The following is a 15,689-nucleotide window of genomic DNA, read 5'->3' on the forward strand; positions in this document are numbered from 1 at the left end:
ATCCCGTGGGGCTGGTTTTTCCGATAAAGGTGCGTTATCCTGTTGGACCGTATCCGTTGTGAAGGTACCCAAATCGCACTCGAAGAAGCAACAAGGTCGTCTGCAACTGAAACATGTTCAATCCCGTGTCCATCACAGACCGACAAATGGTGTGTAAGGTCCTATTTTTGGACGCGTATGGGACCTAGAGGAACATTTGATTGGCAAAGCATCAGGATGAATTGTAAAAAAAATTAAAACAGAAAATAAATAATAAATACTGAAGATGAAAAATCAAATAAAAGAGCTGCTACCCTCCTGCCATCATTAGCAAGAAGAAGTGGCCACCCCAAATTAGAAACCGGAATGGCTAGCAAGGGTCAACCGAATGAAATTGATTTTGGAACAGTATTCGGTGGATGCTTACTTGCACACGGGCTTCGAATTTAGTCCGATAATTCTTCCTGCCCCAGGGGAATAAGCACGGTTTCGGTTCCGACGACGACGACGATGTGCTATGTTCCTCCAGTTTCTGAACCTGGACCTCTTGACACAGGAGCACACATACATACTTACGAAAAATACAGACAAACTCTGCCACGGAACCGGGCAAAAGTGAACGAGAAACCACACAGATGAGTGGATTACTTGCTCATGATCGTCAGTTTGATGCTTAAGTCAATTAAAACTTGCATAGTTTCGGGGTATGCGGGTAGCCTTCATTCAGTCGATGTCCTGCTTATGGCCGGTAGATTTCGGGCAAAGGCATCTCATTTTCTTCTTCCCGGGACATCATAGCACATCACAGAGGGTTTGTGTTGACACACGAGAGCCGAGGAAACAAACTTTGTGGTTGTTTGGCGCCGGATTTTTCGTTGCAGCCAACGAGACGTCAGGTTTTATCATTCGAGATGGCAGCAGAATCCAGCAGCAAGCAAGCAGGGAGCAGTAAACAAAGTTTCGCCTTCGTCATACTTTGTCGTAGTCGTCGTAAGCATTCACTCGGTCGTCTTATATTGATAGGGTACTGAAAGCTGTTCAACAAACTCTCCGACTCTGGCTGGATGTGAGGCTTTCGGTCTGGTTCACTTGTAATTGATAGAGTGGCCACTTGGGGAAGTTGAGTGCTTTGTTTGAGAACGATTTGCGAAGCTCCAAGGAGTATTCCCTTTGATGCCACAAATTAGGATTCCATTGAGCCATGTGCTATGATATGGCTCTCACACCGAAGTAGCTGTTTGAGAAAGGGATATTTTAAAACAGTTGATTAGATAGCATGATCTGGTTAACAGATATTTTTACACACAATAGTAAAAATCTCTCCAAATAATCTTAATGTCATCTTTTAAAGCAACATGTTTCCTCAAATGCAAAAAATACCCCCCAAACTGTGGATTGATCGAAAGCACACTGTACGAGTTTTGAATTGGAAAAGTTTTGAACGAAAATTTAATCTGACGATAAGTAGCACAACAACGGAAAACAAAAGCAATGCGATGAAGAACAAGGGGGTTGCAACAACAACAAACCAATCGCTGATTGTGAATTTGGTTCCAGCAGACATTTCGTTCCTTCGGAGTTTTCGTTCGAAAAATATTCTTTCACATCCCGTGGAATCACCTCTTTTGCCTGCTTTCTTCCTAACGTTCAAGCAGCCATCCCTCCAAAAAAATGGAAGCTAGAGTTGGGTGAAAATGCAAGCGAGAACGACGACGTCGTTGCTGATTGCACATCAAATTTATTGCTTCATATTTCTTGCGATTTGTTGAAGTTGGTTTTTTTTATCCTTCTCTCTGCCATTACTTCGAGACTATTTTTATCGGAATCTATTTGCAAGTTTACCTACTCTGCTGCTAGTTCCATCGTCGTCCGGAACTGACAGTAGGAAAGCTGAAACGGAGAAAAAAAATTGAATAAGGGTTTGGCTTTGGCTAGCGAAAATTGTAAATTGCAAAATTTAGTTGTAACTTTCTGTGAGTACCTACCTACCAACTTACGTTAGCATGAGCCGAGTCCCAACCGATCTATCTGAAATGTAATTTAAACTTTACTTGTTTACATGATTTGGAGATTTAGAGATCGTATTACTCAAACGAAGAAAAATCTCGAGGTTATAGTTTTGAAATGAAAAATAAGTTGACAGAAATTTGATGGGATAATAAAAAAACTTAAAGATAAAGTTTTCTCATGTAAACGTAACATAAAATTCTACAAATTATTATGGATGAGTTTTAAACCGAAAAAAATTATTGAGACCTCAGGGTTTGAGACATTTGAAAATTATCCCAAATCGACTGAAATTCTCGGTCATATTTTATGCACTTGTATGCTACTTTTGACTCTTAAAGGAGTTGGTAGCACTGCTTATCAGATAAACGCGAATCGTTCCGAAGGAATTTAAAAACCTTATTTTTAGAAGTTTTAAGCGTGTAAAATTTAAAACTTTCCGTGCGATCGTTAGACAAAGTGTAAAGAATTGCTTTTAGTGAAGTGTTTATAAGAGTCTTTCGATATTTTTGGAGAAAATTATGTTTTCAGTTCATGCAATTTGCAATTGTGATGACGCGGTATTGACAGGTTTCAGACATATGTAAGCGAAAAATAAGTAGAGATGGCGCTTTATCGGGTCGAATCACGGCTACCGTTAGCGTTATGGTTAATGTTTTGCTATAGAAGTGAGACAGTAACGATACGGGCGTTATGTTATTGCACGCAACATTTCATGTGGCTAGCCTGATGACAGTGGGCCCGAATGGGTTTTTGGAAAAAGCTAAGTATACACTTCTCTTTTTTTTTTTTTTTTTGACAAATTATAATAAAATAAATACTTTAAGCGATATTTACGCGCGCGTGTGTGAATGTGTGTGTGTGTTCAGACACCATATGCTTTATTAAATTCATGTTACGCACACTAAAATTAAATTTGCAGTTAATTTTTTGTCCCCGTTTGCCCAATGCGTCAGAACGTTTTTCGTTTGGTCGTTCTTGCTCTTCTCATTTTAAGCGCGCGATAAAATTGTGCATTGTACGTGTATGACAATGCCACGTTGGGCCGTTTTTCCTCTTCCATTTTTAAGCGCGCGATAATTTTCGGTGAATTGCACCGGTGTTACATGCATTGTACGTGTATGACAATGCTTCGTTTTGCTCTTCTCGTCTTAAGCGCGCGGTAAAATTCGGTGAGTTGCACCGGTGCTAAGTATGTACATTTAAGTGTATGACAATGCCACGTTAGGACGTATTTGCACTAAATAAAAACGCGAAGTTATCAATAGTGTGCGACGCGACGATAATTAAATATTTAACTTTGCTTTGATTACATCCTTTCCCAAAGGGAATCCAGATCTTATTTACCTTCCCCACTAACAAACCACCCTTCCTGTGACGACCGTGGAGATTTAGAGGTGTATTCGGTCTCTAGTAGCAACGGAAGTCGAACTAACAATCCTTCCCTTTCCCCGATGAACCGTAAGGACGTGGCCGGCGCCGTTATTGACCATATAGGATAAGGAACCTTCGAAACGTGCACACAGAAAATGGTAAGCTAATCCCAAGCCCCATTTATTTGGATCTATGTGCAATTTTGATGGTTCTTGTCAATCACGGAGTAGCAACTACTGAAATGTACGGTTTATCTAAGCTCAAGCTCAAGCTCAAGCTGTATGCTACTTTTGACTCTTAAACTTTTCATTTTCATGTCAATATTATATTTTTTTCTATCTTTTTCTTAATAAATATTCCCTGATTTCTGAGATTAACTTGTTTTTATGTTCTCTACAATCCACTTATTCCGCTTATGAAATTAAGTCTCAAATCGTGTATTCAAGTTTTAAATTCAAAGCCTTAAAGACTGCATTGATGCCCTTTGTTTCCTCATTTCTAGAAAAATGTGTAAATTTTTCAAAGTTTTGAAATTATACGATTTTTTTTTTTTTTTTGTTTCGATTATAGTCGTTTTACCATCTTTATGGCATTCGCGACTTTATCAACGTTACAGTTGGCGGATCGTTATTGAAAAACTATCCGGTACAACTGTGTTCGATGTTTACTCTCGGGCTCGAACTCGCGGACATCGGCTCAGGAGACAACAGACTTGCCAACTGAGCTATATCACAAGCCCAAAAATTATACGATATGTTTAGGTGAAAGGGTGGGGGATGGCATAAAATCTAACTTTTTCTTACAAGGAGAAGGTTGAAAGAGGGCGTCTGAAAATTCAAAACCATGCTTAAGTAATCGGCGAATGGCCTTTCAAACATCGGTATGTGGTGATATTTTTGAATATTATTTTGACCAAAAATAAACTTCATGAAGAAACGATGATCTAAGTTTGAAATATTCCATAATTGGCTTCTTAAATATTGAACAACTCGCTCAGAAACATAGTTTTTCATTTGTAATGTTGATAAAGTGATATTTGTTTTTTAAACGACATAAATCAAACAAGTTCTACTTTTTTTCTAGATACAATAACCAACAAATGTTTCCTTTTTCAATTTTTTAATGTTAGAAGCTTATATTGTGGAAGTATGCTCCCGATTCAGAGAACGAAAGTGGACATACGAGTTATAGGTTCCTAATATGTTCATCTACATGCCCGAATGATTAAAAAAAAATTTCAATTAAGTTAACACATTGCTTATCAAATACGAGATATCTCGTTTTTTTCACTTCCCTCAATTGTGCTGCACTTAGAAGCATAACTCAAATGTTTTAAATTTAATAATGAAACTATATTCAACTCTCTTGAACTTCAACCTCTCAAATCACTTTTCAACAACTCCAAGGTGTTCTCTCAACCTAATTAAAATATACAGGACTTTAATGGAGATTTTTTTCAAGTAAAACTTTGCAGTTCAAGATATGAATTTACCGTAGTAACGAGAAAATAATTTATCCCAAAAGGTGTTAACAAACATGTCGTGAAATTTTCTCGCCCCCGGCGATATTTAATCCTCTATCACTCTAGGCCTAAGACATTTCATTCTGTACACAACATGACATTTACGAATTTAAAATAATTTTTATTTGACAATTTCGATTTACAGTTCACTACAAAACCCTATCTCTTCTTTGAAATTGATTTGTATTAAGAAATGTATCTAAACATGTTAATCCATTACATTTTTACTAATCACTTTGATAATAGTAAAAAAAACATATATAAAATAAAAAAAATTAATGCTGATATGAAATATTCTTCAAGAAACTAAACGATTTCAACATTAACTTAAATTTGTGTTTTTTGTTTTTCTAAATTACTCAACTCGACATTCAAAGGTTTTTTTTATAAATTACACATGGCCACATAATCCACATTTAATTCAGGTGCAAATAATTCAAGAGTTTATTTTGATTAATTCCACGTCTTGTAACTTCTGAAAATAGGTTTAAATTATTTAAGAGAATTCTGCGAAAAAAAAAATACATTCAGTTTTTTCTCCAAGACCGTAAGTCATTTTGACTTCTACGAAAAAAAAAAAATAAAGTATTTAGTTTCTTCGCTTTTCCCAATTTCGTTAAATATTAGATTTAAAACTAACTTTTAAAGATGTATCAACAAAATTGCATTTTAAAGAAAAAATCGAATAGTTTTGTAGATTTTGATAAAATGTCTTCCAAAAAAGTTGAAAACTTATCTATTTATAGAAGAGAAGGTATTTTTAATTGACTGAAAAAGCTGAAATATTTCCCCATTATTTATATATTATTGTATGGATTTGCCAGCCGATTATGAATTTTCAATATTATTTGATATTATTTACAGCAATTTTTTTTTCGTACTTACTTACTTACTTACATAATGATCCCGCGCCGATCCTCCGGTGCATAGGGCCGTGGTAAAAGACCTCCACTGTTGACGATCCGGAGCCAGCGTCTTCACCTGGTCCCAGTCAAGATTCTCGTCGACAGTTCGGATTTCAGTGGCTAGGCTTCGCCGCCACGAGTTTCTGGGTCTGCCTTTTCTTTGATGTCCTTCTGGATTCCAATCTAGCGCCTCTCTGCAAATCTCGTTTTCAAATTTTCGCAGCGTGTGCCCAATCCATCTCCAGTTACGTTCCCGAATCTCGATTTCTAGCGGCTTTTGATGACACCGGCGATGTAGTTCCTCATTCGAGATCCAGTTGTCAGGCCACCAAGCGTGGATGATATTCCGCAGGCAGCGGTTTACCAATACTTGCAGTTTTCGCGTCGTTACCGCATATGTGCACCAAGTTTCGCACCCGTACAGCAATACGGATTTGACGTTTGAGTTGAAGATTCGGATCTTAGTTCGTAGAGAGATCTGGCGTGACCGCCAGATGTTTCGGAGAATCGCAAACGCAAATCGGGCCTTTATGATCCGGGTTTTGATGGCTTTCCACCAACAGGCGTAACTAGTTTAAAATAATATTGAAACATGTTCATGAATTTTGATGAATTTTTCTCTGATGCTGTCCTCTCATTTTATTTTCTTCGCAAAATGACTTAAATCGTAATCAAAATTAATGTTAATCAGTTTGTTTAAACTGAGAGGATGAATGACATCCTTAAGATAAAAAAAATGTTCAAGCTGAATATTGGCAATATAATTCACTAGAGTTGGACAACATTATCACAAAGACTGATACAAATTGAAAAAATTATAAATATAAAAAAATGAAGAATTGAAAAATTGTAAGGAATTATGCTCAACTGAATGGCTGATTTCAAACCAGACGCAAAATCTGAACCTTGGCAGGTAAATTGGTAAATAATAGAAGGCTCATTTGGATCATTCAATTTGCTTCTTCGGTTACTTAACTTGTATCTAAAACTTTTGTTTTTTTTTTTCATAACATGCAAATTGGACATGAAGTTTGGGGCAGATTGAGCCCACTTTTCTGGCTATTGTCCATTATTGTGGGTTTATCGTAATGTTCGGACGAGGAATTAAAAACCGCTTTTGAAGCAACTTTGATTGTAGCATGTTGTAGCAGAGCATTAGAAGTAGCTCAAACTAAAAAGATCAAATTTATTAGTTTGATGAAAGTTTACATAAATATTACCACTTACAATAAATGGTTTTTCTTCCTCGGATTTTGGCCGAACAATCTTGGCTCAATGGGCTTCTACTAGGCTCGCCTAAAGGTACAAAATTCATTATAAATAACAGTTGAGCAAACAAGAAATTATCTTGACTTACGGTTTAGATCGACTTCCGGATCTATAAAACCACGATCGAGTATTAAAGGGTTTCTTCCCCTGCCTTTTGCCCGAAAAGTGAGGCACAGTTAGCCTTCTGCTAGGCTCGCCTAAATACAATTTAGAATATAAAAAAATGGCTCAATAACAATATTCGTAGTACTTACGATACAGTAGTGAAATTCTAACTAATCCTCACACGAAAACCTCACTTATTCGCGACAAATTTACTAATTTTATATTAGCGCTTCGGAGCAACAATTTTCTGTTGGATTTCTTCGACTAGTGAAAAAACGTTGTCACCTATCAACCGTCGATTCTGTCACTTTGACAGATGCGGCAAAACTTCGCCGCGCTCACTGGTTCGGCGGCGTCGCTGCTCGGTCCAAGGGTGCCAGCGGTGCCAACATCGCCCCCGCCCGTAACTCTAGTGCAGGGTCCTTCACCTGACTGGATTTACGACCAATCTCCAACACCGCAAGCTGGTTCACAGGACGACGCAGCTCCTTCCCATTCGCCAAACGCACCACAGCTCTGCGAATCACTCCGTCTCGTCCAGGGATGATCTGCTGGACCACGCCTCGCACCCAGGTCTTCCGGCTGTTACCATGCGCTATGTACACCAGGTCTCCTTCGGTCTACCGGTTGGCACTGTCGGCGTGCCACTTCGTTGGTTGATCGATACAGGGCACGTATTCTTTGACCCAACGTTGCCACAGGATGTCCGCTAGCTGAAGTGCTCGTTTATACTGGTCCCGCAAAGCTTCAGAAGGATTGGCCGTTTCCTCCACCTGATGATGTTCCCCGGATGGAAAACCTCGGAGGAAGTGATTTGGTGTCAAAGCTTCCACCTCCGATGACTCTTGGGGAATGTACGTCAGCGGTCTACAGTTGATCATTTCCGCAGCTTTGGCCAACACGGTCAGCAACACTTCGTCGGTTAGTCGTCGGCCGTCGTCCAGAGCCTTCAACGCCTTCTTGGTTGATCTCACGAGCCTCTCCCAGATCCCTCCTATATGAGGGGCTGAGGAAGTGTTGAATTTCCAGCGTGTGCGAGCTCTAGTGAATCTATCAGCACAAGCGGATTCGATTTGCAGTCCCAGTTGTCGCTTGGTAGGACGTTGTCTGCCGTCCATGAACGACTCCAGATCAGTGCGGAGTTTGATCGAAAACCGAAAGACATCTTCGACTGGATCCCAGAACACACCAAGAATGCGCTCCATGTTCGTTGTCTTGTTGGCGCTGAAATGGACTACTTGGCGCTCCGTCGGCTCCTCCAATTTCTCCAGGACTTCGGTACTATTTGAGACCCAGTTTCGAATTCGGAACCCACCTGCTGAGTGGATCTTCTTCACCTGCTGTGCCCGCATGATCGCCTCTTTCACCGAATCTGCGCTATCGAGGTAATCGTCAACGTAAGTATTGTCGACAATCGCAGCTGCTGCATCCGGATATTGGTCTGCAAAGTCCTTTGCGTTCCGGTTCTTTATATACTGGGCGGAACATGGTGAACACGTCGAGCCAATAGTCGCCACGTCCATGACGAAGATTTCCGGCGGATCAGTTGGCTCATCCCGGTACAGGAAACGTTGGGCCTGCTTGTCGCTTCGTCGTATACCAATTTGGTGGTACATTTTCATTATGTCACCCCCAAAGGCGATGGGTCGCTCTCGGAAATGAAATAGTACTCCAGGCAGATCGGTCAGCATATCGGGCCCCTTCAAAAGAGCCGAGTTGAGCGAAATTCCGTTGACTGCGGCCGCCGCGTCCCAAACAAGGCGGACCTTGCTTGGCTTTCTTGGATTGAGGACCACGTTTAAGGGGAGGTACCAGACCTTGGCACCAGCAGCAGCGTCAGCGTAATCCTGAGAGGTCGCCTTATGGGCGTATCCCTTTTCTTGGTACTCGGCGATTTGTTTGGCTACCTTCTCCTTCAGCTCGGGATTTCTCGACAATTTTCGTTCTAAAGCTTTCAGCCGCTTCACGGCCATCGGGTAACTGTCGGGCAATTGAGGGTTGTCATCCTTCCACAGCAGCCCTGTCTCGAAGCGTTGGCCAATTCGCACGGTGGTTTTTTCCAACAGGTCACGAGCACGACGATCTTCCGACGATTCAGGCAAAATTGAAACTGCGATTCCGGCTTCTTCCAGCATGTATTGACTACGTAGCAGCTCATGCAGCTCGCGATCTGCCGGGCTCATGTCGTGGTGACCAGAAAACATTTCGGAGGTATCTGCTGAATTTTGTGGCCCGTACACTGTCCAACCAAGATGAGTTCGAACCGCAATCGGTTCACCAGGGGCCCCAATCCGTGATTCCAACGGGGCGTAGACGTGCAGATGCTTGAGTCCAATTAGAATTCGTGGAGTTTCGCAGCGGTAGTCGCAGACAGGTAGCCCTTCCAGATGCTGGTACTTCCTTGCGACATCTGCGAAGAGTAGTTTCTGCTCGGGTAGTTTCAATTTCTCAACGGTGTGCACATTCTTCAGCACGAACTGCTCCGACGAATCAATAGCGGAAATCGATAGGTGCACCCGCTTTGAGTCGCGCTCCATGCGCGTCATACCCGCCGTCCACTTGACGATAAGTGGTTGTGGTTCTCCTCCCAGCTGAATCTGATCTGCAACCTCACGTTCCACCAAAGAGCAGGATGCGCCTTCATCCAGGAATGCGATTACGTTCACCGAGTGGTTGCCGTTACTTAGTCGGACAGGTACCATTCGATAAATCACTGGTTGTTGAAAGTCGACACTGTGAGCGTTGCAATCAGTTGTGACCACAGGATTGTTGTTGTTCGTTGGGTGAAGTAGTGGGTGGTGCATTACATGACAGTTTCCGATGTTGCACTTGCGCTTGAAACGACAGTTCGAATCGCCATGTTCGTTGAGGCAAAGTTTGCACAGCTTCCATTTGGCCACTTCCTTCACGCGACCTTCCCAGGACAGCTTAGCAAAGTCGTCACAAAACCGTGTGCGATGATCGGTGCGATTGCAAATGTGGCATGGCACCCGGGTCTGCTGCTGTTGTACGGACTTAGATGAGGAAGAGGAGGGGGCAGACTGCTCTCTTTTTATGCTTGCCCGCTTGTCCTCGAACTCTCCGATGTGGGTATGCAGGTAACCCTCAGCACTTTTCTCCTTCACTTTCTTGTCGGCTCTCGGTTTCTCTGGCTTCGGCCTCTCCTTGCTGCAACCGTGCATCCGGTTGATGTGTTCCAGTTCTAGGGCATCGGCTCCGATGGCGGTGATGAAATCGGAAAAGGTTTTCAGAGTGGAAAAACCTTGCTGACGTCTGTAGCGGATCCATTCAATCTGCGTCTGACCAGGAAGCTTGGCCACAAGGATCTCGATTAGATGTGGATTCACCAAGTGATCCCGGAGACCGGACGCAATCAGGTGATCGGTGAGTTGCTGCACGATGATGCCGAAATCCGAAAAAGTTACCGGATTTTCCAGACATGGTGGCTTCGCATTCTGCGCCTTGCGCACAAGCGCAGAAATTATTTGTTCCGGGCGTCCATAAAGCCTCCGGAGTGTTTCGATGGCTTCGGGTACCGTTTCAGGCAGCATCAAATGGTGGCGCACTTTAGCGCGCGCTGGATTTTGAATCGCCTCCTGCAGTCTCCCAAGATTGTCTAAGTTCGACCAGTTGCACGCCAAGTTTCCATTGATGTAGCTGCTGTAAAACAGCGGCCATTCCTCGGGATCTCCGCTGAAGGTCGGCAATTTGCAGAACGGTCCTTTTCGAGCAGCGATCTGTGCCCTGGTCAACTCCGCTACTGGTGGCAAAGCAATTTGCGGCCATTGTGCATCCGAATGGGGAGGCGGATTGGGCGGATCGCATGGACCCACTGGGCCCCCTAGATGTAGCCGATGCATGGCCGAATGCGGGAATTGGTTGGGAGAATTTTGATTCACTGGTTCCTCTGGTACTAACGGCAGACCGCGATTTGGCAGCGGATTGTGCCTCACCGGTGGATTCACTGGAACGTTCGAAAGATTGCGCCCATCTATTTGGTTCGGAACTTGCGGAGGCGCCGACAGGTGAGAAGGCAAAGGATGATTAACGATCGGTGCATTCGAGTTGCTTGGAATAACTCTGGCTGGATACACCCCGGGATTGCGCAACGGTGTCGTCGGTACTTGAGCGGAATTGCTTCCGGATAGCGGAGTAGAATACACCGGATACACATTCGAATCAAATGTAACTTTTCTTTGTTCCGCGCCGCCAACAAAATGCTGCGGAATGTCATTTGCATCGGGATAGTTGAGTGATTGTTGATTGAGCCCGTAGGTACTCCACAGTTGGCTCCTCTTGATCTGATATTCCTTATCAGCTTTCCGCCTCATCTCCAGCATTTCACGTTCCAACTCGAGCTGTGCCAAGCGCTTTTGCTCCTCGCGCTGCAGCTGTCGCTGGAAATTCCGACGCTGCATCTCTCTCATCATCATCAAATCACGTTCGTGCTGCTCGTCGGCAGCTTTCTGCTGCTCTTCATTTTGCTTCCAGCGTGCATCCTTTCCGGCACCAAGATCCAGAAACTGCAGGGCGGAAATGTCCTCCTGAGAACCGCCACACGCATTTTCGACAACTGTTTCGGTTGAACAAGTGGGGCAGCTCCATGGTTCGTCGACAATTTCCTCCGTAACACCGGCGCAGGAGTAATGAAACCAGCGCGGACAGGTGTCACATTGGACCATATGGTGGTCAGCATGATTCGGCTCCTCACACAGAGCACAATCATATGCGGTGTTCTCGGCGTTAGACTGCTGCTGGAGGTTTTGATCCATAACCTCAATCTGTTCCAGGCTTCTAGCCGAACTCATTTATTTTTGAGTTTTGTTCGGACGAGGAAATAAAAAACCGCTTTTGAAGCAACTTTGATTGTAGCAGTTGTAGCAGAGCATTAGAAGTAGCTCAAACTAAAAAAGATCAAATTTATTAGTTTGATGAAAGTTTACATAAATATTACCACTTACAATAAATGGTTTTCTTCCTCGGATTTTGGCCGAACAATCTTGGCTCAATGGGCCTTCTACTAGGCTCGCCTAAAGGTACAAAATTCATTATAAATAACAGTTGAGCAAACAAGAAGTTATCTTGACTTACGGTTTAGATCGACTTCCGGATCTATAAAACCACGATCGAGTATTAAAGGGTTTCTTCCCCTGCCTTTTGCCCGAAAAGTGAGGCACAGTTAGCCTTCTGCTAGGCTCGCCTAAATACAATTTAGAATATAAAAAAATGACTCAATAACAATATTTCGTAGTACTTACGATACAGTAGTGAAATTCTAACTAATCCTCACACGAAAACCTCACTTATTCGCGACAAATTTACTAATTTTATATTAGCGCTTCGGAGCAACAATTTTCTGTTGGATTTCTTCGACTCGTGAAAAAACGTTGTCACCTATCAACCGTCGATTCTGTCACTTTGACAGATGCGGCAAAACTTCGCCGCGCTCACTGGTTCGGCGGCGTCGCTGCTCGGTCCAAGGGTGCCAGCGGTGCCAACAAGCATATTCCTAGAACCACCGGAGTCCCCGGTAGACCTTCGGTCCCCTGGTGGAACTCGGAAGTCCGAAATGCGATCAAACTTCATCGAAAAAAAATGAGATTTCTCAAACGTCTGGACAACGATGATCCACGCAAAGAAACTGCCCTTCTGGAGTTTAAGGCAGCACGTTCGGCAGCCCGTTCCGTTGTCAAAAAGGCCAAACAGGATTGCTGGAAACAGTTTTTGGAAGAAATTAACCCATCCACCCCCTCTTCCAAACTATGGGAAAAAATCAAACGTCTAAATGGTGTCAATAGGACCAGTCAATTCCATCTTCTCCTCAACCAACAATATACCAATGATCCTGCAATACTTGCGGACTCCTTTTGCCATTTTTTCTCTTCCATCTCCTCCTCGGATCACAACTCTCAACCAACATACTACAATAGACTTCTCCACCAACCTACACCTTGACTATAACACTGATTTCAGCAAAAAAGAACTGGATAAGGCCCTTGAAAAAGGAAAGGGAAACTCTGCTGGAATGGATGAAATCGGATATCCTTTGCTTAGAAAGCTTCCACCCATAGGGAGAGCTATTTTCCTCAACATCCTTAATGAGATCTGGCATACTGGAGATATACCCAACCAATGGAAACAAGGACTTGTAATACCCATTCCCAAACCACACCAGGACTTACACCATCTGAACAGCTATCGTCCCATTACACTCCTCGACACGACCATCGACAATTTGGTTTTCGTCCTGGTCTGGCTACCGACGATCACTTAACAACATTAGAAAACATACTGGAAAACGCCCTTTCAAATAACCGCCATGTAGAGTGTTTATCCGCCATGTTAGAGTGTATTTAAACAGAATCCACGCCTCAATACCTGTCATCTGTCCTCGATACGACCCAAGGTTGCAAAAATGGAATGCGTCCACTCCCAAAGTAGACCTGTCTCTGCTTTCCAAAATAAAGGCTGGCACTAATCCGTCCTATGTACTGCCCCATTTCTACCATCTTACCGAAAGGAAATACAAAGACGTCCCAAAGTTGTACACCGATGGATCGAAAACGCTCGATGGGAGAATAGGCTGTGGTATTACGAGCGAGAACATAAATGTCTCACTTCCTCTGCCATCGATCTGCTCGGTTTTTAGCTCTGAAGCATTCGCTCTACTGTCAGCTGCCCAAAGCGGTTTCTGTGGGAAACATCAAACATCCATGGATAGTTACTCTGTCAGAAGTCGCCATCCAAAAGGGTATAACCAAAGATCCCTAACTATCAAGATGATCGGGCATATTATTTCACGAACGAATCTTCGGAGACAACAACACAATGCATATGGTGCTGCCATCCAACGAGATGGGATCCAAGCTTTGCACTTGACGATTGCACCTCTCACTAATACATTGAAAACAAACGTCATTTTTCCCAAACAAGATTTTTGTTTACATTGTTCACGCCAATCATTTTGCACTATGGGTGAATTGTTATTCTTTCCCACTGTTGATGGAACATTTTGTTGCAACTGGCCGTTTCCAGTCAACCCTGACCCCGATCGTTCGTCAGCGGAACTGATTCCCCTAGCATTCATCAAAATTCAAAATTCGCTACACCGGTAAGTTAACCAACTAAAAGTGAACGAAATTTGATTCTGAATCCAAATCAGGATGCAAGAAGGAGATTCAGGAATGTGTTATCAACGAATTTAATTTCAGCTTAGCATCCGATAGAACGCCTAATGAAAAATTCAAGAAGAACCAATTAAACAGATGGATCATTAATTTTGGCTGCCCGTTCTTGCGAGGAATCAGCCAACACCGAACTCGATCGTTTGCCAGTGAGACACATTTTAGCAGAATTCGAGAAAAATGGAATCTTCTATTCCTCCGGTAAGTTGATAAGTTGAAAGCGTATAAACTTAAGTTTCAAATCCAGAACAAATCGAATTACAGTTGTACAGCAGACGGAATTTGCGATATAGGATCCCAGGAGGAAAGAATTTTGCAAGCCAAACAACCTGATTGTCCTGCCCAGTTATGAAGCTACCACGCTAGTGCCTCGAGAAAACTTGACTACATCATTTTAAGATTATTTAGTCCTGATATACAAGTGAGAAGCATCGATTCGGATACTAGCTATAAAAAATAAACATATGAAAAGTTAAAACAACTGATGGCATATATTCCACAAGCTCATAATGTTCAATCCAGTTACATATATTAGTGAACCTGTATATAAGAGAAGTGACATCTGAAACACAAAATTCCAATCGAGCAAAAGAACTGTCAAAATCGATTCCAATCGATCCGAGCATTTTGTCGCAGAGCTTTTACCTTTCTTATTGAAAACTCAACCATGGAAGGTATTGTGATTGTTGTTATAATTCAAACAGATAATTTTTTAGCTGGTCATATGAATTTATGATTAGGTGCAATTTTTTTCACTGCTATGGTGAATCGTGTTTCTAGTTAGAAAACTAACTGGTTATTAACGAAATTCAAGTCATTCATACCTTTTATCGTGATTCTTCGGGCATCGAGTTCTATGTCGTTTTGTTACATTGAAGGAGCGTTCACTTTAGAGCTTGAACATTCAGCCAGAAAACAGTGCTGGGGATTTTTTGTCCAAGATTTCGGCGATGTTGCCACATATTTTATTTTAAGAGGGATCAGATGTCGCTTCTCTTATATGAAGGTTCACTAACATATATATTCAACACATTTGAACAACTTTGTAAAAATTCAAATTTTTTTGCAACTTTGACCACTGTGCTGTGGTGTAAACAAAGAGAACTGGGATGTAAACAAAAAAGTAAACGCGAGCTGCTTTGATTTTTAGGCAGTAGTGTGTGTTACAGATTACACAATTTGAGCTTGGATCTCATTCCGTAAAATCTATTTTGGCGCTAGTGTTCTGTCGCCAAAATTTCTCGGAAGCCGGTAGGACCTGGTATAACGCTGTGCTGGATTCCTGGACACTCAAAAATTGCCGGCAATGAACGAGCGGACCACCTTGCGGCAGCTGGTAGTCAA

At 42.4% G+C, this 15,689-nt stretch overlaps 1 protein-coding gene across 1 annotated transcript; it reads left to right on the forward strand.

Moving 5' to 3' along the window:
- Positions 1 to 13,931: 13,931 nt before the first annotated feature.
- LOC129742348 (uncharacterized) lies at positions 13,932 to 14,798 on the forward strand. The gene is made up of 3 exons (XM_055734239.1): positions 13,932 to 14,272; positions 14,373 to 14,546; positions 14,610 to 14,798. The coding sequence occupies exons 1-3, from the start codon at positions 13,941 to 13,943 to the stop codon at positions 14,695 to 14,697; spliced, it is 594 nt and encodes a 197-aa protein (XP_055590214.1). The 5' UTR covers positions 13,932 to 13,940; the 3' UTR covers positions 14,698 to 14,798.
- The last annotated feature ends 891 nt before the right edge of the window (positions 14,799 to 15,689 follow it).

The sequence above is a fragment of the Uranotaenia lowii genome, chromosome 2 (genome assembly GCF_029784155.1).
Source record: "Uranotaenia lowii strain MFRU-FL chromosome 2, ASM2978415v1, whole genome shotgun sequence".
Classification (NCBI taxonomy): Eukaryota; Metazoa; Arthropoda; class Insecta; order Diptera; family Culicidae; genus Uranotaenia; species Uranotaenia lowii.